This window comes from Raphanus sativus, chromosome 7 (genome assembly GCF_000801105.2).
Source record: "Raphanus sativus cultivar WK10039 chromosome 7, ASM80110v3, whole genome shotgun sequence".
Lineage (NCBI taxonomy): Eukaryota > Viridiplantae > Streptophyta > Magnoliopsida > Brassicales > Brassicaceae > Raphanus > Raphanus sativus.
In genome coordinates this window covers 4,830,317-4,857,037 of record NC_079517.1, presented here as the reverse complement: position 1 = coordinate 4,857,037, position 26,721 = coordinate 4,830,317, and the positions used below count along the sequence as shown (strand labels likewise).

At 39.8% G+C, this 26,721-nt stretch overlaps 7 protein-coding genes across 8 annotated transcripts; 4 read left to right on the top strand and 3 right to left on the bottom strand.

The window, feature by feature from the left end:
- The first annotated feature begins 3,681 nt into the window (after positions 1-3,681).
- LOC130497994 (uncharacterized) lies at positions 3,682-6,807 on the top strand. Its single transcript, XM_056991313.1, is given in 16 exon segments — positions 3,682-3,936; positions 3,939-3,989; positions 4,086-4,235; positions 4,337-4,417; positions 4,419-4,452; positions 4,554-4,596; positions 4,598-4,649; positions 4,771-4,877; positions 4,961-4,998; positions 5,151-5,324; positions 5,327-5,385; positions 5,487-5,580; positions 5,657-5,847; positions 5,925-6,144; positions 6,249-6,416; positions 6,543-6,807. Coding segments are annotated over 16 exon segments (1,785 nt in total). The 5' UTR covers positions 3,682-3,759; the 3' UTR covers positions 6,689-6,807.
- A 3,922-nt stretch (positions 6,808-10,729) lies between these two features.
- Positions 10,730-12,506, top strand: LOC130498003 (pentatricopeptide repeat-containing protein At5g08510). Its single transcript, XM_056991330.1, has 2 exons — positions 10,730-11,682; positions 11,762-12,506. The coding sequence occupies exons 1-2, from the start codon at positions 10,753-10,755 to the stop codon at positions 12,347-12,349; spliced, it is 1,518 nt and encodes a 505-aa protein (XP_056847310.1). The 5' UTR covers positions 10,730-10,752; the 3' UTR covers positions 12,350-12,506.
- LOC108818194 (transcription factor SRM1) lies at positions 12,406-14,941 on the bottom strand. The gene is made up of 2 exons (XM_018591091.2): positions 14,033-14,941; positions 12,406-13,169 (listed from the first exon to the last, which is right to left on the bottom strand). Exons 1-2 carry the CDS (start codon positions 14,410-14,412, stop codon positions 12,650-12,652), a joined length of 900 nt encoding a protein of 299 aa, XP_018446593.1. The 5' UTR covers positions 14,413-14,941; the 3' UTR covers positions 12,406-12,649.
- A 986-nt stretch (positions 14,942-15,927) lies between these two features.
- LOC108817836 (NADH dehydrogenase [ubiquinone] flavoprotein 1, mitochondrial) lies at positions 15,928-18,392 on the bottom strand. The gene is made up of 3 exons (XM_018590652.2): positions 18,241-18,392; positions 16,379-17,854; positions 15,928-16,237 (listed from the first exon to the last, which is right to left on the bottom strand). The coding sequence occupies exons 1-2, from the start codon at positions 18,241-18,243 to the stop codon at positions 16,397-16,399; spliced, it is 1,461 nt and encodes a 486-aa protein (XP_018446154.1). The 5' UTR covers positions 18,244-18,392; the 3' UTR covers positions 15,928-16,237; positions 16,379-16,396.
- A 136-nt stretch (positions 18,393-18,528) lies between these two features.
- On the top strand, positions 18,529-19,952 carry LOC108817166 (G-patch domain-containing protein C1486.03). Of its 2 annotated transcripts, none has more exons than XM_018589781.2 (5): positions 18,529-18,709; positions 18,926-19,022; positions 19,130-19,183; positions 19,473-19,592; positions 19,719-19,952. In XM_018589781.2, the coding sequence occupies exons 2-5, from the start codon at positions 18,957-18,959 to the stop codon at positions 19,848-19,850; spliced, it is 372 nt and encodes a 123-aa protein (XP_018445283.1). In that variant the 5' UTR covers positions 18,529-18,709; positions 18,926-18,956; the 3' UTR covers positions 19,851-19,952. The 2 variants fall into 2 exon arrangements, with proteins under 2 accessions (XP_018445283.1, XP_018445285.1); XM_018589783.2 differs by having other exon boundaries at positions 18,906-19,022.
- Positions 19,953-20,262: 310 nt separating this feature from the next.
- On the top strand, positions 20,263-22,050 carry LOC108817165 (uncharacterized). Its single transcript, XM_018589780.2, has 6 exons — positions 20,263-20,774; positions 20,891-20,989; positions 21,099-21,276; positions 21,360-21,457; positions 21,586-21,647; positions 21,755-22,050. The coding sequence occupies exons 1-6, from the start codon at positions 20,316-20,318 to the stop codon at positions 21,909-21,911; spliced, it is 1,053 nt and encodes a 350-aa protein (XP_018445282.1). The 5' UTR covers positions 20,263-20,315; the 3' UTR covers positions 21,912-22,050.
- Positions 22,051-22,082: 32 nt separating this feature from the next.
- On the bottom strand, positions 22,083-26,560 carry LOC108817162 (transcriptional repressor ILP1). Its single transcript, XM_018589776.2, has 6 exons — positions 25,380-26,560; positions 24,975-25,142; positions 23,773-24,449; positions 23,309-23,591; positions 22,906-23,195; positions 22,083-22,534 (listed from the first exon to the last, which is right to left on the bottom strand). The coding sequence occupies exons 1-6, from the start codon at positions 26,490-26,492 to the stop codon at positions 22,342-22,344; spliced, it is 2,724 nt and encodes a 907-aa protein (XP_018445278.1). The 5' UTR covers positions 26,493-26,560; the 3' UTR covers positions 22,083-22,341.
- Positions 26,561-26,721: the final 161 nt, after the last annotated feature.

Genomic DNA, 26,721 nt, shown 5'->3' with positions numbered 1-26,721 from the left:
TGTGGAGAAGGCTTTTTCGTTGAGGAGCAGGGCTGTTTCGTCTGAGGAGCAGGCTGTTTAGTTTGAGGAGCAGGCTGTTTCGTTTGAGGAGCAGGCTGTTTAGTTTGAGGAGCAGGCTGTTGAGTGAGAGGCAGGCTGTTTCGCCTTTTTGAGGAGTAGGCTTTGCCTTTTGAGGAGCAGGCTGTCTGGTGGGAGGAGTAGGATGATTGGTTTGAAGTGGAGGCTGATCCTTTTGAGGAGTAGTCTGTTTGTTACTGCCCCGGTTTCTGGGGTTGTGGGTAGGGTGTTTTTTTACTAACCCCGGTTTCTGGGGCTTGAGGGGTAGCCTGATTGGTGACACCAACCTTCTTCTCCACAGCTTCCAATCTATCGGAGATCTTCCTAATCTCCCTGATGCACTTCTTAAACCCCTCTTTCATCATGTCACCTAAGTCCTTGAACATGTTTTCTAACTCCTCTCTGGTCACCCAAACTAGCCTCTTCTCTAGCCTCTTCTGTAGCCTCTTCTGTAGCCTCTGTAGGAGCCTCTTCTCTAGCCTCTTTAGGAGCCTCTTTAGGAGCCTCTTTACGAGCTTTCTTCCGAGGTCTCTGATTGTCTTCCTCCACCTCCTCCACAAACCATTCTCTTTGGCTCTTTTCGATGGAGTCACAAAACTTGGGTTTTGTACCAGTGACTTCCAGCAATCCATGGTTCCACTTCCACGGTCCCGATCACATCACTTAATGATGTTCTCCGCGGGCACGTCTCAACCTCAGAGTCCCATTTTGGCCACATTTCACTAATGTCCTTCTCAACAAAGTTGATCACGCGTCTGCAGTAAATAGAAGAAGAATCGAGTTAGATATTTGAAACAAAATACTAAATAGACGACTTAATTATAAGTCGTCAACTAAGTCGTCCAGCTGGACGACCTTCCAGACGACTTATTATAAGTCGTCTACAAGTCGTCCAGCTGGACGACCTTCCAGACGACTTATAATAAGTAAGTCGTTACTAAGTCGTCCAGCTGGAAGACCTTCCAGACGACTTATAATAAGTCGTCTACTAAGTCGTCCAGCTGGAAGACCTTCCAGACGACTTATAATAAGTCGTCTACTAAGTCGTCCAGCGGAAGACCTTCCAGACGACTTTATAATAAGTCGTCTACTAAGTCGGTCCAGGGGAAGACCTTCCGGACGACTTAATTAAGTGAAGATGGAAAGGTACCTGACTCAAGATAGCAGCTTCATGAATCTGCGGCCTCTGCTGCCGTCGTAAGCCAGAATCGGTGGAGACGGACTGTTTGCTCTGGGTAGACCAATACTAGCACCCAATCCCGGAATAGCTTCGTACGCCCAGACCTGAAGAACTTGTATAAAGCCATCCACGGTGTAACAGCCAGTAATATCTTTGTTCCACAAAGAGTCCATCAGCACCTTAAACGCGACTCTCCCCCATGGATAATTCTCAAACCTTTCTAAATCCATCACTAGCCTTGCGAGAGTAGCTCGTGTAGCGCTTGAGAACTTTTTCCCTTCAATGAATCCAGTGAAGATGGAAAGGTACGCGAGTCGCTTGCGATCTTCCCTGGACCAATCCCCGCATCTCTTCAGTGCTGCTATTATCTGATCAGTACTTGGCCCAGCTTCCCGATGAACTCCCATCATCTCCAGAAAGAAACCATCTGTGGGTAACTTCACATTCTGGTGTCTCAAGGTCCTCGATGTAGTCGCAGTTTAGACCAGTGATGTTTTCAAACTCTAACAGTGAAAACCTCGCAGGTTCTGGACCAACGAGACACCACATCTCGTACTTCTTCTTAATGTCCAGCTTTAAACCGAGCAAGTGGTGAACCAGCCTTGAAGCCCAACCAAATCCCTGCTCCTTGAACTTGATGAAAACTCCCAATCTCGACTCCTTGAGCTCTTCAAATTCAGCATCAGTGAGAGCTTCCCTAAGAGCAGTATGCAACTTCGTGTTATCCGTATGATACGAAATGCTATTGTGGGGTTCTGGCTCTTCCCCTAATGTGTATAACCTACGGGGGAGTTCTGGAATATCCATCCTTTTTGTCTGCAAAATAATCAAAGACAACAATAGAAGTCAGAACACAAGCTAAATCAATCACGGCCTTAATTGTTACTCCAGACGACTTAGTAGACGACTTAAATATAAGTCGTCTAGAAAGTCGTCCAACTGGACGACTTAGTTGACGACTTATATTTAAGTCGTCTGGAAAGTCTTCCAAATGGACGTACTAAGTCGTCCAGTTGAAGACTTTCCAGACGACTTACTTACAAGTCTTCCAGTAGAAAAATTTCAAGCGGACCTGATTAGTCGCAGAAGGAGTTCGAGTACTCGTCATTGTGGTTATAGATCTGAAAAAAATAAACGTGAAACGGTGAGAATGAGTAAATTGAAAGAGACAACGTTTTATGTTCATCTTTTCCACGATTTGATGACTTACCGGCGTTAGGGTTTACAGAGAAACGGCGCTACGGTTTACAGAGAAGAAGCGGCGGCGCTAGGGTTTAGAAGAAGCGGCGGCGCTAGGGTTTAGAAGAAACGGCGGTGCTAGCTAGTGTTAGAGTAAGCGGCGGTGAGAACGTTGGTGAGCACGGTGGCGAGGGCGACGGTTTGTTCGGAAATAGTGGAAGCGGGGGCGCTAGGGTTTAGAGGAATCGGCGGCGCTAGGGTTAGAAGAAGCTGCGGCGACAACGGTGAGAATGAAGTGAGATAGATAGCCGACGTTGAGAACGATGGTTGTTCGGAAATAGTGGGAATTCGAATCGCCTTTGATATCGCCGGTGAGAGAGAACTGTTAGGGTTTCTGTTCGCGGAAAATGAAAAAAAAAAAAAAAAAAATCACCTTTATATATTGGGTAAATAATCCGGTTAGCTTTAAAAGTACATTGGTAAACTTTAAGGTTTGGTCCGGTTTAGACGACTTATTCTGGCTGATAATGTACATCAGACGACCTAATATTTAGTCGTCTGGAACAGAAGACTAAATATTAAGTCGTCCAATACCCTAAAATGAACCCCTAAACTAAAATGACTAAATTAACTTACTAACCACGTTATAAAATCAAATTATACTTCAATAGTGTTTACTATACACAGAAACGAACACGCCTAGGTAATTTTAAAAATTTTCAAAAACGGTTTTAATGCTTTCCAAAATCTAACCCTAAGAACACATACAATACTACAACATATGTTGATGAAACATAAACTAAAGAATATCATGACTCACTACTTTCACTCATCTGGGCTGAAAACAATTGAAATTTGTTATATATTAATTTATATCTCTTAAGACATATGTTAATTACATAATTCCAAATTTTCACTTATCAAAATATTTTTACAAAATTTTTAAATTATGTTTAAGAATAACTGTCCAGACGACTTAACTTAAAGTCGTCTGGACGACTTATTTTCAAGTCGTCTGTTTACAGACGACTTGCGAGGGGTAGAAACGTAAAAAAAAAATCCGTTTTTTTGTTTGTTCACAAGGAGATAGTTGTAATTTCAATAGCCTTTTAAGTTACTTTTGCCTTTGACCCAAGTTGGGGTACTCTTTTGGGTTTGACTCCAAGTTTTGAGTCACAATTGGTAATTCTCCCAAGATAAAAACATAAAATAAATACCGACCGACCGTTCGGTTTAAGATCTAGGAACGTCCTTAAGTAATCTCTCTAGACTCTGCTTTCCACATCTCGTCGTCAGTAAAGTTTTAAGTGCTTTGATTCGCAAAGCATCTCTTCTGCGAATTTATGGCGTCGCCAGCGGCCATAGCTGAAACGGCAGCAGGCGCTGATGGTCAGCAACAGCAGCAGCGACAAGGAGGTGGTGGTGGGTTTGGGCAGAGTATAACAGGAATCATAAGAATCGCCGTCTTCTGCTACTTCGCTTCAAAGTTCTTCTCGCCGAAACAAAAACCAGTGGATCCTTCTCTGCTCCTCCTCATCTCATGTCCAATCTCTTTCACAAAGGCGAGCCCTTGGTACGGTTTCTCCAATTCGATTCCCTTCTCTCTCTCTCTCTCTCTCGCTTCGAGGTTCTAATAAAGTGTATATTCGTTTTTTTTCCGACAAAACAGGATATGTGGTTTTATCTGTCGGAGAAGAATGATAAATTCAATGACTTTAGCAATGATGGTGCGCTTGTTTGGCACGAGACCAACATTCCTTATGCTGTGTGGAAGCCTGAGAGCACTAGGACCTTTTCAATGAAGTACTACCCATCCGAGGTTAGTTATTTTCTCTCTTTAATTTCAATTTGCTTCCTTTGAGTTTAATTGATATATATTAACTAGTGTTCCGTTGTGTCTGAGATGTTTTGTGGTTGCAGGCACTGAAGAATAATGGAAGTCTCTATGCTCATGTCTTCTTTGCTCGATCTGGTTTCCCTATAGATCCTAACGATCCTGAAGTACCAACCTCTTAACTGCTTCGGCAGGACGCATCGTAAGACTGAACGGTTCCTTTTAATTAACAAGAGTTGATAAGTTAGATTCTTTAATGTTGGCATTACGTTAGACAACTCTCTTTTTTTTTTACTGTTTCAGCTGTTGCGACTTACTTGCCAAAGAGAAAGCGGATAAGAAGAAGAGTCTGTTGGGAATCCTAAAGATGATTCTGCTGAATCCAAGGCAAAAGTTGAGGTGTGTGAAATCTAGAGAAACCTTTTGGATAAGGATTTTTTTGTTTTTTTTAATGTATTATGAAGCCTTGTGTTATTGGCACACATTCTTATGAACTAACAACACAAAGCAGACTTCGCAGGAGGTTGATGATGGTCATGACTCGGAACTGAAGGATGAGGGCCCTGTGGAATGGATATCCTACTGGAAACCTAATGTCACCATTAACCTAGTCGATGACTTTACTCGGTAACTTCGTTCTTCTGATAATTGGTAAATGAAAATAATGAATTTATAAGGCATTTGCTAATTATCTTCAATTTTACTCACAGATATCCACAGCATGGTGTACCACCAAATATTGCTCCTTGTATCCTTGGCACATGTTTCTTTTATCATTTGAAGGCACTAGACATGTGTCCCGCTGCATGTTTCATCTTCCATGACAATTTTTTTTGTTGTATAAGTTGAGTCAAACTCGTAAAGAACATTTTTTTTTGCTTTCCTTAACGTTATTGGCAGACATACAAGTAGAACCTACTACAGTGAACTACTACCCTACGGTGTTCTTCAACGAGTTTTGGCTGCTAAGGGACAAGCTGATTGCAATCAATGAGACAGTCTCAGAGCTACCACTTAACATAGAAGTAAGCCCCATAAGCATGACAAAGTGGCAGCTATTTGAGCAGATTGAACAGTCTTCCAGGTTCATCGTAGCTATGGAAGCATGCTTGATGGTGAATCCGACGAACTAAAGGTAGTTGATTCTGTTCCTTTATGCTCAGTTAGCTTCATTGTCTTATATACTAAGATTTGAGCGTAGTTTTTTTTTTTTTGGTGGTTTATAAATACTTGCAGAGGGTGTTTTTGGAAGGCAATCCCTATCTGTTGGGCATCACAATGTGTGTTTCGATGCTGCATTCTGTATTTGACTTCCTTGCATTCAAAAATGGTAAAACGCCAAATACACAAAGCTAATATCCTTTTGATATTAGCTTAATCTAATTGTCTGATTACTTTCCCTGCAGATATCCAGTTTTGGAACAAGAACAAATCTATGGAAGGACTGTCTGCAAAGTCTGTTGTACTCAACTTCATCTGTCAGTTCATCATCTTCCTCTACCTGCTTGACAACGACACGTCATGGATGATACTGGCTAGCTCTGGAGTTGGCGTCTGCATTGAGTTCTGGAAAATAGGGAAAGCCATGCGCATAGAGGTAGGTGCCATCTAATAACATTAAACTAGAAAAATCAGCAAGTGACACTTTCATTCTGATATTTCAACTTTTTACAGGTTGATCGAAGTGGAATGATTCCAAGATTGAGGTTCCACGATCGTGAATCCTATGCGAGAAACAAAACCAAGGAGTACGATGATATGGCCATTAAATTCTTATCCTATGTACTTCTCCTCCTTGTCGCGGGATTCGCCATATATTCACTAGCCTACGAACGACACAAGAGCTGGTACTCATGGATACTATCTTCACTAACGAGCTGCGTCTACATGTTTGGTAAACAAAAAACACTTCAAAATTTCTCTTACACCAGTTCAAAACTCTCATGTGTTTTGATTCTTTTGATGTGAAATCAATGTTTGTGTTTTTTTTTTTTTGTAGGTTCATAATGATGTGTCCTCAGTTGTTCATCAACTATAAGCTAAAGTCAGTAGCGCATCTACCATGGAGGCAAATGACTTATAAGTTCCTCAACACCATCATCGACGATCTCTTTGCTTTTGTCATCAAAATGCCAATGCTGCACCGTCTTTCTGTCTTCCGAGATGGTAAAATAATACAAATCAATCTTTCTCTGAGATTTTGTTGATTCATGCCTCTTTTGATAGTTTTGGAATTGACAAAAGAAGAAAAAAACTGATGATGATCTAAATGTGGTGGTGGTGTTGCTGCAGATGTGATATTCTTGATATACTTGTACCAGAGATGGGTTTATCCTGTGGACAAAACACGTGTCAACGAGTTTGGTTTTGGAGGTGAGGATGAGTCTGTTGATCCGAAGAAGATCACTGACCAAGAAGATGACAAGAAAACAAACTAAAATAAGCTTTTTTTTTTAATTTTCCAAATCAATTTTAATTTCTTTGTTCTACTTTAGAAGTGTTGTTTTAAGCTTATACGATATAGTTAAGATATAAAAGTTTTATAAAGTAACCATCATACATTATTGTTTCACACTTTGGTTATTGTGACATTATTATTTTTGTTTATCGTTGTCGAGATTTCTGTTTTGTCCAATGAACTTGCATACGTGAAATATGAAGCTCCTAGTTCAACTGTTGAAGAGCATCTCTTGAAGCAACGTTATCTCGCTATCGCATTTTCGTTGGTGGAAAAGATCATCAAGTATATATCAACCGTTGGTGAAAATGAAGGGGCGCTAAGTGATGAACCTGTCTTCCTCAAGGTGATTAAGACGCTTAACGAGACAGTAGGAGTGGTGCTCTGAGTATCTGAAAGATGCGAAGGAACATGGAAAGAAGAGAGGAAATGATCGTCTTGCATCTGTGCGAGTGATTGGGAGCTATCTTGCTGAAACTCCTGATGCATGCAAAGAGCAGGTCCAAGAACTTCTGGATTATATGTCAACCTGCTTCCTGCTCCCAATGCTTTGCCAGATAACAATGAAGGCTGAAGGAAGTAAACTCTTGGCTGCTTCAAGAGGCTATGTAGCGGTCATGGGATGCCTAGTAAAGCTGATCCGGTCCGATGGTCAGAATGGTGAGGACAATGGAAGCATCTTCCTGGCTTGTGATACCGTCATGAATCTTCTTCTGAAGAGGGAGTAAATCAGATTCTCGCCGGAGTTGTCTACGTTTTCCTGTCTTTTGGAAGCCTTGGCGCATTGGGCGGATGGTACTAAGGATCCATCGGTACCAATGGTGGCTGCAAGCATCTGTTCTCTGATTTTCGATTTCACATCAGAAGGATGCTCTACTCAAGCAGGCTAGTTTCAGTTGTTGCCTTGGATAGTTTGGCCAGATTCATTGCTAGGAGCTTATCCTCTTCGAGCCAGGATATGTCGGATAATGCTGATCTTCTGGAAATCATAACCGCAGGATACTCTCGATGGTCAAACCGTTTCCCCACCGTTAAGAAACATAGCCGTTGAGCAATGACACGGAAGTAATCTTTATGTACAAGCTCTCTCTATTTTCCTCTAGTCCATGATGAGTCAAGTATGATATTATTATGTTTTTTTTCTCATGCTGCTTTCTAGGGGATAGAACATTGTATTATTTCTATTAAGCAAAAGATTTTTGTCAAAAAAAAAAACCCACTGATGATAGTGGTCAATATATATTACTTATAGAGCCTATATGACTGTTCTCTAACTATAGTATAGCTTTACTCATTCGTTGTCAAGTTACCAAAAAACTTGACTCATATGTTTCACCAAAACAGGTATAATATTTGATCCGAGCACCTCATGTAAATTTGGCAAACTCTTACCCATCGAGATATAAAGTTTTATCTATTTGTATATTAGAATTAGAGCACTTATATAACCTACTAATTTACTCTGGTCAAAGCAAGAGAAAACTTGCGTGGTTTTTCATATTTTTCCCTTTAAATGATTATTTCTGCTATATTATGCATTAATAAAGTATAAAATAAATAAAATGATAACTACTATAAAAAAGAAGTTTAAGCATAAAACATTTGTTTAACATATAGAGTACATATTAACAACAATTTTTAAACTTGCCAATAAAATCTAATTATTTTAAATTTACTTATGTAAAGTTTACATGTTTTGTTAGTAATTGAATTACATAACTTCATGTATTTTTACCATCTGTAAAGTAGTTATTTTATTTTTTTAAATAAATTATAGCTATTAGTTGTCTAGAATTAAATGTATTTGAAATCCAGTTATTGCATTTTTATTTTGTAATATTTGAACTGAATAAAGTTCTTCAGTTTTACCATATTTAAAAAATATAACTAAATTTATGTAGTTTGTTTCAAAATTTTAACTATTAATTTTGTATTTTCATGAGATATAAAATGAAATGTATTTTAAACTCTAGCTATAAGTTTTATTTAATAATATATATATATATATTATATTATATTAATATAACTTTTTATATAAAATTTATTTATTTTCAGTGATAACAATAGAACTTTTTATGGTTTTAAAAAAATGTATGTTATTATTAATAATTTATTTTAGTTTGAAAAACAAAAACCAAAATCTAATAATATTTAGAATAATTCACAATAGTAAATCACCAAAAAGCAGTTATAACCAAATCTTACAAGATATGAGTTACGGATTTTGACGGTACTGAACAGAAGAGATACCCAACATAATGGTTAGAGCAAATACCACCAAAATTCTCTTAGTGAAATCCATTATATTATTAATGTAAAGAATGTTCATAATCAAAGAACAATAGACTCAATTAATAGATTATTTAATAAGTCTTTTTTATAAAGAATCAAATATAAATATTATTTCCAGTTTTGAATTTTTCCAGCTTAGAAAGAATCCAAATCATTAAGACAGATATTGTGCAGAATCCACGCGTGATGGTCATCACCATTCTCCATCAGAAATATTTGGTACGTAATATATGGATGCTCAAAGCTTTTGAAACCAATACTTTGGATTGGATATTTTTTTTCACCAGATGGCCCGGTTACTATCACTGTTCATCGATGTGTAGCGAGATGGTGGTGTCTTGAAAAATAGCCAATTTCCTGCATTGTCTGGTATGATCTCTAGCTGCCAAGGAAGTGTGGTGAATAATCCAGCTACTTGATCCAAATTTGGAACACTTGTTTCTAAGCCTCGGATCCTGTTCAGCAAAGCCAAGATACAAACCCTCTTTCGATGTTCTAGATCAAGGAATCCGTCGAATAATGAAACACCACAGCTCGTTGGGCAAATTTTTGTGCCAACTAGAAATGACCAAAACAAAAATAGTTGTGATTATCTCTAACTCTCAGGTAACAACCGAGTGAGTGAGATGAATTTATTTTCATTATAGTAAAAACTATATCGACTCTATCTTAGTGTTCTTAAGTGATATTAGATCCCCGTTGATTATATGTTAGGTTAAAATCTCTTGTTGTTGAGATCTTGTATTCACACTTTAGTTTATGAAAATTGATGCTGAGCAAAAAGAAAATATAGTAACCATCATACATTTATCAGCACATGACAATATGTCATCTACAAATAAAAAGTTGGAATACAATAATCGTAACAAGGACGTTCTCTTTCATAGTTAAAATGCAACGTTGTTTCAGACTTTAGTGAAACACTAATGAATGCAACAACATATGTTTTCACTATTGCATTGTCCATTTGCAGTCCCCATCGAGGAGCAGAACTCAATGCATTTCAGCAACCCTTTTCGACATGGACCTGAGTCGAAACATTGAGTAAATTTTTTTCCGGACCCTAAACAAACAAAAAGTATATATTTAGAACAATTCACAATAGCAAATCACCATAAAAAACAGTTATAACCAAATCTTACAAGACATGAGTTCCTGATTTTGACGACACTGAACAAAAGAAATGCCCAACATAATGGTAAGAGCAAACACCATCAAAATTCTCTTAGTGAAATCCATTATATTATTAATGTAAAGAATACTCATAATCAAAGAACAATAGACTCAATTTATAGATTATTTAATAGGAATCTTTTTGATAAAGAATCAAATGTCAATATTATTTTCTGATTTTGAAATTTTCCAGCCTATTCAGAATCCAAACCATTAGGACAGGTACATGTCACATTTTATGAGGATTAGTATGCTATCTAAATATACCATTTAAAAAATGAGCAAAAGAATATTTGAGAGATACTTTTAGGAAAAAATCTGGAGATAATAATTGATAATAGGATATAATACTGTGAAAAAATAATATAACATTGATCAGATCTCTATCCAATTTATAATAATGATTATTTTTTGAAAACCATAAATAAAGAGCTCAAAATTTTGTCGAAACATATCTTTACTATATGGGCCGTACTTTTAAATCTTTTATGAGCCCAATTACATTACGTCAGCGTCAATACGATAGAAAAAACAATAAAAGTTCAACACTGATTACGCGGGAAGTGTAGGCGCGTGGGGATGAATCAGATCAAACAGCTCCACGCGCACTGTCTCAAAACTGGCCTAGACGAAACCAAAGATCTCTTACAACGATTGCTCCGTGTTCCTCCTAACCTTGTCTACGCCCGAAAACTCTTCGATCATCACCGTAGCCCTTGTATCTTTCTCTATAACAAGCTGATTCAAGCATACTCCGCTCACGACCAGCCTCATGAATCTATCTCCCTCTTCAATCTCCTCTCCATCGATGGCCTCCGACCAAATCACCACACTTTCAATTTCGTTTTCGCCGCTTCCGCTTCGATGTCGTCGGTTCGAACGTTACGGATGCTTCATTCGCAGTTTATTAGATCTGGGTTTGAGTCTGATTCCTTCTGCTGCACTGCTTTAATCACTGGATACGCAAAGGTGGGAGCTTTGTGTTGTGCGCGCAGGGTGTTCGACGAAATGCCTAACCGAGATGTACCTGTGTGGAACGCGATGATCACGGTTTACAAAAGCCAGGGTGATATGAAGGCGGCGATGGAGCTGTTTGATTCGATGCCGTGTAAGAATGTGATCTCGTGGACCAGTGTTATATCTGGGTTTTGTCAGAACGGGAACTACGCTAAAGCTTTAACGATGTTTTTGTGTATGGAGAAAGATAAATCTTTGAAGCCTAACCATGTAACTGTAACTAGTGTTCTCCCCGCTTGTGCGAATCTAGGAGAATTGGAGATTGGGAGAAGGTTAGAGAGATATGCTAGAGATAACGGGTTCTTTGATAACATTTACGTTAGTAATGCTACGCTAGAGATGTACTCAAAATGTGGAATGATAGATGTAGCTAAATGTATATTCGATGAGATTGGAAAGCAGAGAAATTTGTGCTCATGGAACTCTATGATCAGTAGCCTAGCTACGCACGGGAAACACGACCAAGCATTAGAGCTTTATGCCCAAATGTTGGTGAGCATTTTTTTCTTGTCATGTTGATCACTTGGTTTTTAAAAAGTTTTAACGTTATGATTCTCTGTTGCTACTTTAGCGAGAAGGAGGGAAACCTGATGCAGTGACATTTGTTGGGTTGCTGCTAGCTTGTGTTCATGGTGGGATGGTGGAGAAGGGCAAAGAGTTGTTCAAGTCCATGGAAGAAGTTCACAAGATTTCCCCAAAGCTAGAGCACTACGGATGCGTGATCGATCTCTTGGGGCGTGTTGGGAAGCTGCAAGAAGCCTATGATCTCATCAGAACAATGCCGATGAAGCCAGATGCTGTCGTTTGGGGAACCCTTTTGGGGGCTTGTAGTTTCCATGGCAATGTTGAGATAGCAGAGATAGCAAGCGAGGCACTGTTCAAGCTTGAACCTTCCAATCCAGGTAACTGTGTGATCATGTCAAATATATATGCCGCAAACGAGAAGTGGGATGGAGTTTTGAGGATGAGGAAGATGATGAAGAAGGAAACGATGACAAAGGCCGCTGGATATAGCTATCTTGTGGAAGTAGGAGTTGAAGTTCATAACTTTACTGTGCAAGATAAATCACACCCAAGATCTTATGAGATCTATCAGGTTCTTGATGAGATCACCAGGAGAATAAAACCAGACAAGAGTTACTTTGACTCGAAACAATGACCGAGTCTCTGTTGAACTGAATACTTAGTGTTTTCACATTCTTATATTCAATTCCATATCAAACTTTACTTTGTATACAATCTTTCTGTTGAGCAAACCGAAACATTAACAAAGTTTCACAGAGGTTAAAACCATATAAAGATGTTGCTTTGTTTCTCTGAGTCTGAAACTAAATCATATGATCTTATTCGAACGTCGTAAAAATCCTCACAAACTAAGTAATAAAAAAAACTCACTCAAGGAATATTAACTAAATCCTTTACACAACTTTCTTACACCTAACAGAGAGCATTTTCGACGTTACCTATGAGCAGTTGGTGTCCTCGGCATGGTGTACGGCATCTGAGCCATGTTCATTGGTGCACCAGGAACCACTGAGCCAGGGACTGAAGCAGCATGGACTCCATAAGCCATGTGAGGAGGAGCTGGGAGGTTCACAGGTGTTCCAACTGCTGAGACCAATGGTCCACCTACCGGTTGACCTACGGTTGGTGTTCCATACATAGGAGGTCCAGGTGGTGGTTGGGAGGCGGCTTGCTTGACTGATTTGTTTCCTCCTCCAGCAACAGGAGCAGAACCGGTGGTGGTGTTGTTGTTCTGACCAGTGATCGGTCCTTGTGGCGTTGAGACATCTGCGTCGCCAACACTAGTAATGTCATGAATGCTTGATCGTCTTCTGTCTTTGTTCATTGAGTTTAGACGAATGAAATACTTCTGAGCATGGCTGGCGACTTGGGTCGGTGTTCTTGTTACCACAAAGTTACGAGAAATGCTACGCCAATCACCTTTCCCATACTTATCCAAACCAAGAAGAAATAACCTGCAACACAGAAGAGACAACCCCATTAGTTCATCAGAATCATTGCATACACAAAAAGACAGAATCTTTCTGGTCATAAGTATCAAACAAGAAAACACACAAGAGCTTGCTAAAGGAACCACACAAGAGCTTGCATAAGTATCAAACATGAAAACACACATAAACGGTTTTGTCTTGTGTAAAAATTAAACTCTCACAGCAGGACATTTCAACAAAAGAAAGATCAACTTCACTGTTAAACCCACTTCCAATTTTCCATTTTTTTTGCTAGTGGAAAAAAACAGTCCGGTGATTCCTTTTCAAAAAGGAAAGTGGGGTTATACAATAACGGAGGTGGACCAACTAACTATCCTTTTTCTCAAGGTTTCAGCATAATAAACAGCATCTAGCTTCATCAAGTGGTGGAAAAGATGGTCAAAATGGTCCCAGAGGTTAGATAGCTATCTCCCCATCATCTCTAACATGGTGGATGTAATGATATAGCAGTTAAGACAGGGAGGTAATGATAATTTATGAGGACATCTTTCTTTTTCCCCACCCATGCAAAGTTACACTTTCACTAATAGCAGAGCCTTAGAAATCATGAGAATTTAGGAAGCATCCTCTAGAGTTAGTTTACCTTGGGTAAGTCCCCCCCTAGAAACTAAAACCAAGAATCTAAGAGTTCCGGTAAAGGTCTTGCTTCTAAGCACTATAAATTCCAAAAAAAATCTAACTTGCTCTAGGTTCACAAGAAAATTGACATCCAGAGGATATGCCTAAAGGATTAATGTTCTTGATCTTAATCAAGAAAAAATACTAAAGGATTGAGAAGAAGCATAAACATAATTAGCAGAATAAATAAAACAAAAAGGATCTCACACCTGTGCTCATCCTCGGACCAGGCAATACCCTTTCGTCGTTCTTGATCAGCCTTTGCTTTGCTTCCCTGATCATGACTGTTGTTGCCACCTCCTTTCTTACTGCTCCCTCCTCCTCCATCGTCACAACCACCAGCATCCTCAAGAGGATAACCACGGTAAGAAGGAAGTGGGACACATCCTGATTCGATCCTACTAACATCTTCAACTAAAAGCTCGTAATGCTCTTTAATCTGCTGGACACTTTTCCCTGGAACATCCGCAGCAATCTTCTCCCACTTTTCCTCTGATTCATCTGTGTAACTAGCAAGAGCTCTCTCGAACGCAATATCATCTTCCCTACTCCACGCAGAACCGTCGCCACTAACTTCCTCCACAGTCATTTTTTTGATCCTCTAAATCAAACCCCACCCGATAGATCACACTAAATAAAGTTGGAATCTTTTTTAGCGTTCCACTAATCAACTAATCAGAGATCCAAAAGAAACAAACTAATAACTCCAGATAGACTAGAGAAATTGATAGAGAGAGAATCTCGGAGGATGATTATTATTATAAGAGGAATCGAAAAAGGGAATCTCTTTTCAACTGAATCAAATCCCTGAAAATAAGGGCGATAAACGAGGATATCTTTGGCGTATCCTACTCAGGAGGAGCTAAGAAAGAGGTGTTTATTTGGTTCTTCAGCAACAATGAAAAAGTATATTTGAGGCAAATCAACATGAAATTAAAGAGAAATTAGGGGGTTTATTTGGGTCTTCTAGGGATTGCGAGAGAGAGAGATGAGAGAGGTCGTCAAAACGCCATTGTTAAGAAGGGGTAAGTTCAAAACAAAATAGAGAAACAGAGTGATATTGTTAAAGGGGAAGTTAAGTTCAAAGCGCCCACACCATTGATTGCTACAGTTCCTTCACACCTCAGTTTCGCTGTTTTTTTCACTTTTATACATTTCTCGTTACCTTATTATTTCCTCTCATCTATTTTTTTTGTCTAATTTTTGGTAATTATGTAAAATATACGAAGTAATTTTATTTATCTTTTGCCAGATTATTGTACCAAGTAATTTAATAATAGACCAACGCTAATTATATTCGATTTTCCTCTATTTTGTTTTCCCACTTTCATAATGCTATAGCATGTGCCAAGATTTATTTTTGGGTGACATTTGGGGTCCTAGTCAATCATTGATGAATAATAATTATTTGTACTGCTCATGTTACTTTTTATCATTACACAATTACAAATTACAAAACTGTGTGTCCAACTAATTTAGTATTATTAGTTTAGACTTTTTCTGTGTTAGCAAACTTTAGATTACACTTTCCATTATAAAAAAAAACATGTAAGTTGCCTAAGAGTTGAAGTCCTTAGGCTTTTTAATTATTTTACATGCTTTTTGAATTAACTTCAAATCTTTCTCAAAAAAGAAAAGTTGCCTAAGAAACTTTTACCCAAAAAGAAGTTGCCTACAAAATACACTGTCGGGTTTATGCAGTATGTGTTTTAGTGCCTAGTCACTGTGCAACAAAGCTTTTACAAATACTGACTTGATATGTATTATGTATAGATTTACTTTCACTACATCTCAATCTTGTAATGTTGTCGATTAGGAAAGAAGTTGAATATTGGAAATAAACTGCAGAAGTGGACAAAGAAGTTAGAAGAAGATGGTGACGTACGTCTTATCCATAAACATCCACCAAACCAAACCAAACCAAACCAGTCCCCTACCATACTTGTCCCATCAATTCACAGGTCTTTCTAACATTTATCTTTTTCCTCTTTTTAATGTGAACATAAAATGAGAATAGTCACACCAAGATTAAGATTCTACCAGTTGCGACTAATCACAATGATACAGATCAACTACGGGTATAGATATTTTCCACAACAAGCCAAATAGAACCATTGATTGATTATAAACCCCAAAAAGAGCATACATTATTTCAAATATGAAAAGGTTTTCTTTGGTTGGTTGTTCCCAAAATGTGATCTCAGCATAGTCATGAGAAAAACAAACACGCATTGAAAGAAAGTAGAATACGCAAAAGAGCAAACAGTCTCTTTCTGATACAGTTTGATTAAAGTTCAACATGAACCATTTCAACAAATACATTACCTTCTTCTCCTTCTGAAGTAGTTTTGCATCCCCAAAACCCTAATAATGTGCTTCAGATTTTATTTCCATCGATAATGATAGCAAATACCCTGCAAAAAAAGGTATAGATTATGAAGGACCAAAAAGAAACTATAGAGCCCCCAAGAGGCGAGTACTGACAATCAACTAGATCTTTGCTTTAAAGTTTGGAACAGGAAATCAAAAAAGTTTCAAGGATTGGAGTTGCAAACCTGTCGTTAAGAAGGGTTTTAAGCAGCAGCCTGTAGCAACTCCTTTTCAGCGCGTTCCCTGATCCTTCTCTCAAGCTCCGGCCTAAAGTGCCTTATCAGACCTTGCACTGGCCATGCAGCTGCATCACCCAATGCACAGATTGTGTGTCCTTCGATCTGCTTGGTTACCTCGTGAAGCATATCAATCTCTTCCAGCTTTGCATTGCCAACTTTCATTCTCTCCATGATCATCCAGAGCCAACCTGTTCCCTCTCTGCAAGGAGTGCACTGCCCACAGCTTTCGTGCTTGTAGAAGTAAGAGAGCCTCGCGATTGCATCCACAACATCGGTTGATTTATCCATCACAATGACCGCTGCAGTTCCTAGCCCTGATTGGACAGCCTTGAGCGCATCGAAATCCATCAGCACATCCTCGCATATGTTCTTAGGAATCAAAGGGACAGATGAACCTCCAGGAATGATAGCAAGCAGGTTGTCCCATCCACCCCTAACACCTCCACAATGCCTCTCAATCAGTTCCTTGAGAGGGATACTCATCTCCTCTTCAACGGTACATGGCTTGTTCACATGGCCGGATATACAAAACAGCTTTGTCCCAGAGTTATTCTTCCTACCAAAACTCGAAAACCACTCTGGTCCACGCCTTAAAATGGTAGGAGAAACAGCCACCGTCTCCACATTGGTAACGGTAGTGGGACAGCCATACAAACCAGCATTAGCAGGGAACGGAGGCTTCAACCTAGGTTTTCCTTGCTTCCCTTCAAGGCTTTCAAGAAGCGCAGTCTCTTCACCACAAATGTACGCACCAGCTCCAAAATGGATATAAACATCGAAATCATACCCAGAACCACATGCATTCTTCCCCAAGAGACCAGCTGCATATGCCTCTCTCCTCGCCTTCTCTAGATTCAAACGTTCATTCACATACTCACCCCTGATGTAAATATAAGCAGCACTAGCTCTCATCCCAACACCAGCAATCAAACACCCTTCCAACAGCTTGTGAGGGTCATGACGCATGATCTCCCTATCTTTACAAGTCCCAGGCTCACTCTCATCAGCGTTGACAACCAAATAAGAAGGACGACCATCAGAGACTTTAGGCATAAAGGACCACTTAAGACCAGAAGGGAAACCAGCACCACCACGTCCACGAAGACCGGACTTTTTCATCTCATTAACAATCCAATCAGTACCCTTGAGCACCAAATCTTTGGTCCTATGCCAATCACCTCTCTTCATCGCCCCCTTGAGAAAGGGGTCGTGCAGACCGTAGAGGTTGGTGAAAATCCGATCTTCATCCTTGAGACCACCGAAATGAGTCTTCTCCGGAGGCGGAGGAGGTGGAGGCGGCTGTGGAGTGGTGGAAGTGGACGCAGCTGTGGTGCTGAATGATCTCAGAGCTGGAGCCAATCTGTTACTCTCCTTCCAAACTGATGCTGCCCTATGCAAACCAAGAATCCCTCTCACAGGTGCCTGTAATCCCAACGCATAGAACATAAGAGGTTATATAGAAACGCATGATCAGACTCAAAAAGCAAAGCACTTAAAAATCATTGGAAAAAATCTATATTTCAACGTCAAAGCAAACAAAACCTAGTGAATAAATTCAATCTCTCTAGAAGCATCAACAGTGTCTAAGAAGAACGAGTAGATCAAATCAAATACCAAAAAAAATCACAAACCTCTAGATCTGTATGAGAAAAGGTAGCGTTTTTCAATTATTCAGCTAACTTTTGAAACAAATCAAGTCTTACATTCCAAAAACCCTAACATTTGCGATCGAGAAAAGAAAAATATGCATAACCTAGAAATGGAGAAACGAAGATAATCAAAGGGAATACGAGAAACTGATTGCCTACCATGTATACGAAAATTTCAGCGAAGAATTGGGATACAGAGAGACTTGGCCTTTGTTCTCTTGAATCGAGAATGGGGGATATAGAGGAGGAAGAAGGTGAAGCGTGGACGCTCTGTGCTTATGCCCACCTGAGTGCGACGGACTCCAGATTACTATTTGGTTCAGATTAGTCCGCGTCTGCTATTTGTTATGGGCCTATATTGAGCCTGGCCTAAATAAATAGGCCCGTTATGCTTTTTTTCTTAGCAAAGGCCCGTTATACTTTAGAAGGCGGTTAAAATAAAACCAAGATGCTCAACCGCCTCACGCCGGCGACAAGGGACGACAAGCAGAGGCGGTTGTTCGAACAGAAATAGCGAATTGTTCTTTGGAGACTCGAAGCGGATTTCGAGAAGCTCGTCTCTTCGGCTTTAGGGAATCGTGGTCTGATTCTGTTCGGGAGACTGCTTGAAAGTTTAACGTCCTTTTGGGTGAGTTCGCCGTTACTTGAATTGTCTTTTCGGAATCATGGTTTATGAAAATCCCTCCTTGTTTAAACTTTGGGTTCGTGCATCAATCCTGGCCAGGCACGAATTTACAATCTGAATTGTTAACCCTAAAATTAAAGCTACTAACTTTCATTCCAACTTTTTTTTTTTTTAATTTGTTCTGAATGTTTGAACATAGGTTTGAACCCTTGTATATAGGTTGTCACTGGATATATAGGAGTCGAGCTCTATGGGTGAGTCTGCTGGATCGAGCAGTTCATGGGCTGCAATCAGTTCTTCCAACATTGGGTTTCAGGTATTTTTGTTGAGCCGTGTGATGTTTAAGTTGATGTGTTTTTCCCCCTTTAAGATTTAAATACTCTACCTGGTGTTAAACCAATTGTGTGTAATTGGTATATGCAGCTCTTAAAGAAGCAAGGCTGGAAGGAAGGTACTGGTCTTGGAGCCGCTGAACAGGTAAATTCACATGTGCATTTATACATGCAGTGTCTTTCGACCACCTAATAGGGATATTGTTTCCAAGGATTGTGAGTAAAGTTTTATTTTGAAATTCGTGCTAGATTGTGTATTATCTTGCTGAAGTCTCTACAAGTGAATTTGGTTCACAGTTTGGAATCTTTTTTTTTTCTGTGTCTTGGTTGATTTTTCATTGTTGTTTCTGATAATTCATGCCCGATTATGTACTAGCTTCTCTGTATACAAGTATTCAAAGTTTTTATGAGAGATTTGGTTTCCTTCCAAACAGGGTATATTGGTGCCAGTACAAACAGAGCCGAAAAATAACAAACGAGGACTGGGAGCTGCAGCTGAAAAACCAAAACCAGCCAAGAGAAAAGCCGTGAAACCTAGTACAGATTCTGGAAAGGTCTGTATTCTTAGATATATATTCAACAAGTACAAGTTGTAGTTTCCGGTGCACATACTCTCTTATCTCTCTCTCTCTAAGGCGTGTATATCTGATCTTTTTCTTACTCTATAAAAAAAATTTCAGGAGGAAGCAGTTTCTAAGCAATCCAAGAAACTTTCAAAGAAAATGCGAAAGTTAATGGAGCACGAAAAACTTCTACAGGAAAAGGAATTCGAACGAGCCTTCTTCAGGGAGTTCTGGCCTGATAATGTATAAAATTGTATATGCTAGTCTTAGAACTCAACAACATTTGAGACATTTGTTCCTTAATTACTCTCGAGTTCAACTGCCTACAAGCAGAATCCAATTTTTTTTTTTAATTCTTTCAATTTTTTTCTTAAATGACATAATGTAGACAAAGGGAAGCTAATGGTTTCCTTGTAAAATTCTAATTCGTATGTTCATCATGCAAATATGCCTTCCATTGGTTAACTCATGCATTAACATGACTATTCTATTTGAATTGTGAAAATCTTAATTTACATGAAAATAATTGAAGTGGTCAATTAAAGTCTCCAAAGACCAAGATCTTCATCTTGGGCTTCAGTAAAAAAGAGACCCTATATTCGGAAAAGGTAACTTTTCTTTTCGTTAGTAATTTATAATATATGGGCCGTGGCCCAATAAAACAGTGTTACAAATCATGCTTTTGTACAGCTCCGCCGCATCCGAGCTTCACCAATGGCGTCTCTTCTCCAACCTTCATCTCGACTTCTTCTCCAGAGTCAAACTCAACACAATGTTCGTCAACAATCGCTTCTCCCTCGCTCCTCCCCTAAAACACCGTTTCTCGTCTCCTTACCCTCACTCCGTCCCTCGAAACCGAACCTCCTCTCAACTTCCGCCTCAGCTTCGAAGAAACCATCGGAGATTGAGAGCAAAAAACAGAAGAGCTCGAGCGAGGTGGAGGAAGAAGAGGAAGAAGTAGAGGAGGATATGCTGTGGATTCAGGAGAAGGCGCTTGACCTAGTCGAGTTCACCGGATCGGTGACTCAAGCGATTCCAGGTCCCCGAGTCGGAAGCAGCAAGCTGCCGTGGATGCTCGCCGTCCCGCTCGCTTACGCCGGCGTCACGTTCGTAACCGCCTTCGTCAAAACCGTTAAGAAGTTCTCCTCTCCTAAAGCTCAACGCAAGAAACTGGTCTCTCCCTCTGTTCTCTCGCTCTCTCTGTTTCAACTCTCTGTTTTATCTTTGTGATCTTTACTAGTTTAAAAGAACTGATGAAAGAGTGTGTTTTTGAATCTCTCTATCTCCAGGTGAATCAGAACGCTATGCTTTGTAGATCTATAGATGAGCTTTTACAGAAAGAAGGCGGGACAGTGAATAGCTCTGAGCTAAAGGCAATTGAAGAAAAGGTGTGTGAACTTTATGCTTCTTCCATCTTTGTAATCATTTTCAAAGTTGCATAACTTTTAACATGATTGAGAATTGATGTTTTGTCTTTTTTTGTATTTTACCATTCAGACAGGGTTTAACATGGTGGAGATATTGAGGAAGTATATCCGCTATGCGTTGAATGAGAAGCCGTTTAACCCTGATCTCGTTGCGAGTCTCATTCATCTCAGAAGAGCTTCTGGTTTGGATGATTCTCAGATTCCTGAGATTTTGAATGAAATCTCTCGTCGTATTGTTAAAGAAAAAGGTGTGATAAAACAACATAAGGTTCTCCATTTGATACAACAGTCTTCTTCATTTTTGCTCTTGGCGTTATTTGGATTTTTGCAGGTCCTGTTGTGATGAATATGCAAGGCTTTACAGAAAAGGGGTTCAAGAGAAAACTAGCCGTGCAAGCGCTTTTTGGAAAAATCTACTATCTTTCCGAGGTAATTCATTTGGATAACATTACAATGTTTCAACATTTTATGATGATCTGATGCTGAAACCAACATTACAGCTTCTTGAGTCCGGACTTATGATTTTTTTTTTAAACTGTGTTCTCTTTTTCAAACAGCTTCCTGACTTCTGCTCAAAAGACAACTCGTTGATGGTCAAGGAAATATTCGGAGTTACAGAGTAAGTTTTCCCTGAGAGTCTCGGACTGAAGCCTCTCAAAAGGAACTAAGAAAATCTCATGCTTATGCAATCTTCCTTTACTTGTCCATTCTCTACAAAAATTGCAGCGAAGACGCAGAGAAGCTGCGGATACACGCCCTTGCTGAAGCTGGAGACATAGACTCACTTGAGAAAATGGTGGAATTCGAGAAAGCGGCGGATTCTTCGTCTGATATAGAAGATACAAATGAAGAAGACGACACCACTACTACTACCACCCCTTAAAGATTGTCTGTTCAAATACAACTTCAGTACTAGAGGTTTTTCCAAGTTTTTTTTTCTTCTGCTATTTGAGTTAAATCACAGGTTGTTCATAGCAGAAACACTTTTTTGAATCACCTACCAAATAAATTGCCTTTTAGTATAGAGACGACCTGCGTAAAAGAAATTCCAAAATGCAGCACAACGACGCTGGATATGGCTTTATATTAATTGAAAATTTGTATTTGCCATGTAACCTCGTACAGATGTGAAGAAATATCCTTAATATCAGTTTGTATACGCTCAGAGGTTACATACATAAAAGCCAATGTACAAGAACTCCGATAAAATCTTGAAATGGAACATCCTCGGGAGAAACGTATATCTGATTGATAACATTGAGGTTACAGATTTCTGAATTGATTTTGCAGTTTCCCACCAGTAAAAAGCTTCATCACACTGCCTCCTTGAGATTGAATGTTCTGACAATTTCCCTGGCGTGATCGTGTTCGTGGACCTCCACTAGTATTCTCTTTAACCGCCTGGCAAGACCAGTGGTTTCAGCATCGTCCAGTCCTGAGGCAAGCCTTTCCTCCATAATTTTCCTAAGTGTCAGAATACAATCCACAAGAGGCTGCAACGGCCGACTGCACAATCGTATAAAATGTTTTAGCATATTATCAAGGCCAAATTGTAACATAAAATGGGTAAGTTCCTAATATGAGATGCGCAAAGACCCATAGCCTGACCAATACTCCTAAAGTGCCTAGACTTTGCAAGATCAAGTATGTAACGCCAACATCTCAATCCTAATCCTACAGCTATACTCTCTTTACTCTTGCATTAGCACTTATGAACCAATAGCTTAACTTTTCATGCTTATTGTAACTGAATGGGTGAACGATATGCAACGTCATATGATTGGACTACAATGATGTTTTCACTAATATGAACCATGAGAACCACAGTGTGAGAAAGCAAACTTCTACTTCTGACTCTTGAAAGAATTCGTTATTACCTATGAGTTCTTGTGACGCTTTGTCCTGTCCATACTCCTGACAAAGAAGCAACGATCTTTTCGGTTCTTGTCACAGCATCATGGATATTTGATGCAATGCTTCTGACATGAGGTAGGACTTTTCCAAACAAAAGCTCGCTCAGAGCTAAGTTCTCCAGCACTGGAAGCGCCAGGATGTCTTTCCACATGCATATATTTTTCATAAGACGGACTGATGTCCCAAACCTATATGCTGCAACTTGTGGAGCATTAGGTACAGCCTTCAATATCAGAGGATCCCATGTCGGAACCTGGAGAACAAAGAAAGGATCATAAGATATTGTCGGTCCAATATACTCATAGCAGACTCAAACAAGATTTTATTAGGAAAGTAGCAAAAGATGTAACAAATTCAAATTCATACCGCAATGGCTGCTATCGCTTCAATAAGACGAGAACGAATAGCAGCAAATAGTTCTGCCAAGGCCTCGCTTGAAGCAGGAACGTAATTTGTCACCAAGGTTGTAGCAGCAACAGCATTTTTTGTCTCCCGGGTGCTAAGTATATCCCAACAACGAACTATTTGGTGGTGCAATTTAGGAATCGCAACTTTTTCCACTAGCTCAGGGACAAGGTTGGCATCAGTATCATCGGGTGCAAAATCATCACCATCTTCTGGCTTCCCATAATCAAATAATAACCCGTGCCTGCAGATATAGATCACGAGTCAGGATACTTCCACAAATCCGAGGTAAACAAGGGGTTAACTAACTTTATTTCACACGCTAAGAGACTAACGCAGTGATGCATACTACTGGTTAATTTAAGTGTGTTTTGGGTACGAAATTTTTGGACAATATAAAAAGAAGAAAATCATGAATATCTTACCATTCCATGTCAAAGAAATCCACGTCTTGATGAAGAGGATCCCATTTCAAAAGCTCCAATCTGACATAAGGTGAAAAGATGGAAGGAACGGTCAAAGACATGTAAGCATCCCGATAAGTAGATGAATAGTCTCGCTTCCACTTCTCAAATCTCGCCTTCACCATTGAAAGCTGGGAAAATTCCTCAGATGCATCACTGAAGACCTTATCAGCACACATAAGTATCTTATCTCTTATTTCTTTGTATGCTGAAGTCTCGCTGTCACTCTCATCAGTGCTTGATTCTCCTTCTATTTTCAAAGAAGATCCATCAATCTCCATGGCTGATGCACACTTGTTTTCAAATCGAGCTCGCCTTTTCTGCCGTGCTGCAGCCCTTCTTTCTGCTTCCCTGCGCTTCTGCAAGTTCTCGTCCCTGCCCAATTCATCAAGCTTAACTGGTTGAGTCTGCTGTCTTATAGAAGCAGCGGCAGCAAGCGCAGCACTTGTGGCAGCAGCAATCACTGAAGTACTGCTTCCTTGTTTGTTTAGAACTGCCATAGCTGCTTTCACGGAGGCCCCTAGCTCTACCATCTCGTCCTTGTTATCAGCACTTCTTCTTTCTAGTATAGCTGAAGCATGTTTTTCATTAAGGTCCTTCATCTGATCTTCAATTTCTTCAATGAAGGAACCCTTTTCCTGCGAAAGAAAATTTGAAACAGAAATCAGGAGTAATCCAGTAGAATTATTAAACTATTAATCATAGCTGATCTTTTATACAGATGGAAATGAAAGCACCAATGCAAATATGTTAGGGGTATACGTTCTCCAGTGGAAAGGCATTGTATTGTATGCAACAAAATAAAACGAAGAAAGTGCTGTTTTCAATATAACAGAAATCGTTTTCTTTCATTAAGATAGAATCAAATTGCAAGTGTCAAAGAACATATACGCCAAGAGTACCTCGGCAATTAGATGAAATTATGGTTTGGGCTCATTCTTTTCAATGTTTTATTGGAAATCAAGATCAAACAGATAAATGCGGCATAGTATCTGATATTAACTACTTTTTATTTTTCCAAGTAAAATGAGATGAAAGCAAGGTACATCAAGAGATGCACTAAGAAAGCAGTTGCCAATGGTCTATCAAAAGTAAAAGAGACAACCCTGCAACATAAGCAATACGTATACAACTAGAGGCACTTTATTAATATGAAAACGTACCTGCATGAAGTCGCAAATAACAGAAATGAAGTCTCTGAGTTTTTGCATGAAGACATACTTGTCTCCAGCTGCAGATAGAGAACTTTCAAGATCTGTGATACTCATCAACGAAGCAGTCAAATTCTCATCTGTCTTGGTAAGCGAGGATAAAGTTTTTGCATGAGATTCCTGGCAAATAATTAAAAGACAAATGCAGTTCATCAGAAACCAAATTCAGTATCAAACCAATCTCATAACTAGTCAATAGCAACGAAACAATAGGAAAACCTCTGCGTATCAGCTATGTTTAAAAGTTCACGTCAGTTAATAATCAACTAGAATAACATTCTACAGTGATATTAACCAAACCCTAAGAGAAGTCGCTAGATTCGTAATCAAGAAGAAGCCAAGTAAATAGAGCAATACCTTAAGCCTCTTAACATTGTCCTGCAATGCCTTTTTGGCAAGCTCGGCTTGTTGTGACATTGGTAATGTATCAACACTTGTAGCTGGACCAATGGTAGGGGGCAGAGAAACATTGGGCACTGAACCAGGTGGTACCCCGGCATGATAAGCATACATCTGCGGTTGCTGTTGCGGATGCAAAGGCGCACTAACTCCATTGCTACTTGCAATCCTATTAGACCCTTCATCCATTCTTTTACCAAATCCCTTCTTAAACTGCTCCTCCTCCCACAACTTCTCTTCTTCATCCTCACCCTCATATAAAATATCCGTCATGGACTCGTTAGCTGTAAACACAGCCTTCTCATTACCTTTGTGCGAGACGACGAAACCTCCTTGAAAGTCCGCATCCTCGTCGCTAACCAGTTCACCAGCGGAACGATTCGCGGCACTACAATCCAGTGAAATGAAATCAGGTGCCGGCGTTGAACGTGGCTGCCTCATCTTCTCCCTCTTGGCTCTAGCTTCAATCACCCTCTGTTCGAAGAAGGTATCATCAGGCCCCTCCCCTTCCCCTTCCTCATCGAAGTCCAAACCCGAAACCTGTCTAACCACATCCGTCAAGCTCTGCTTCTCCTGCTGCTGCTGCTGAGGTTTGATTAACCCTCTGAGCACTACCTTCGGCTCGGTGTTTGCAGCGCTAGGGCGAGAATACGGAAGCGTCCGTGTGTTCCTTTGGAGCTCGAGGAGTGCCTCTTTCGTATAAGCACCCGCCTGGGGAAGCACGTTGGAAGACGGAGCAACGGTTGAGGAGGAGGAAGAAGAACGATGCTCCACGGTGGAAGAGTTGAGCCTGTGAGAAGATCCCGAAGCGGCGAGACGCGAAGAGGATTTGCTCCGATCTCTGGCGTTCTTAGGCTTTACGGTCACACGAGGAGGTCCATCTCCTTCTTCCTCCTCGTCGTCGGCGAAGCTGAGTAGCTTCTTCTTCGGCTCCGCGGGTGGGAGTTTTTTAGGTTTTGACGAGGAAGGAGCTGAAGACGGTTTCGGGGCGGCGGTTGCGTCTCGAACGTCGTTTTCATCGCCGTCGTCGTCCCCTCGCCGCCGGAAGTTCCTAGCACGGTTACTACCCATTCTCTCTCTATAGCAATTAGGGATTTTGCAGTCAGGATCGAATTTATGAATAATCGTTCGTTTTTTTGGTGATTCTGACTATTATATTAGAATATGAAAAATATTCTAAAGAAAGGCAAAGTAAATTATAGAGTACAATATATATTAAAAAAAAACATACTCGAATCAAAATAAAGAGAAATTGCCAAAAATACTATTTTCATAGTACCACTTTTCATGTTTACACTAA

Coding starts and splice junctions, on each gene's coding strand:
- LOC130498003 (XM_056991330.1), top strand. CDS start 10,753: ATGAATCAGATCAAACAGCTCCACGCGCACTGTCTCAAAACTGGCCTA. Junction 11,683..11,761: donor AGCTTTATGCCCAAATGTTG/GTGAGCATTTTT, acceptor TTGCTACTTTAG/CGAGAAGGAGGGAAACCTGA.
- LOC108818194 (XM_018591091.2), bottom strand. CDS start 14,412: ATGACTGTGGAGGAAGTTAGTGGCGACGGTTCTGCGTGGAGTAGGGAA. Junction 13,170..14,032: donor TGGTCCGAGGATGAGCACAG/GTGTGAGATCCT, acceptor TCTGTGTTGCAG/GTTATTTCTTCTTGGTTTGG.
- LOC108817166 (XM_018589781.2), top strand. CDS start 18,957: ATGGGTGAGTCTGCTGGATCGAGCAGTTCATGGGCTGCAATCAGTTCT. Junction 19,023..19,129: donor CTTCCAACATTGGGTTTCAG/GTATTTTTGTTG, acceptor TGGTATATGCAG/CTCTTAAAGAAGCAAGGCTG. Junction 19,184..19,472: donor GTCTTGGAGCCGCTGAACAG/GTAAATTCACAT, acceptor CCTTCCAAACAG/GGTATATTGGTGCCAGTACA.
- LOC108817165 (XM_018589780.2), top strand. CDS start 20,316: ATGGCGTCTCTTCTCCAACCTTCATCTCGACTTCTTCTCCAGAGTCAA. Junction 21,458..21,585: donor AAATCTACTATCTTTCCGAG/GTAATTCATTTG, acceptor TTTTTCAAACAG/CTTCCTGACTTCTGCTCAAA. Junction 21,648..21,754: donor GAAATATTCGGAGTTACAGA/GTAAGTTTTCCC, acceptor CAAAAATTGCAG/CGAAGACGCAGAGAAGCTGC.
- LOC108817162 (XM_018589776.2), bottom strand. CDS start 26,492: ATGGGTAGTAACCGTGCTAGGAACTTCCGGCGGCGAGGGGACGACGAC. Junction 25,143..25,379: donor ACAATGTTAAGAGGCTTAAG/GTATTGCTCTAT, acceptor ATTATTTGCCAG/GAATCTCATGCAAAAACTTT. Junction 23,196..23,308: donor AAGCGATAGCAGCCATTGCG/GTATGAATTTGA, acceptor TTTGTTCTCCAG/GTTCCGACATGGGATCCTCT.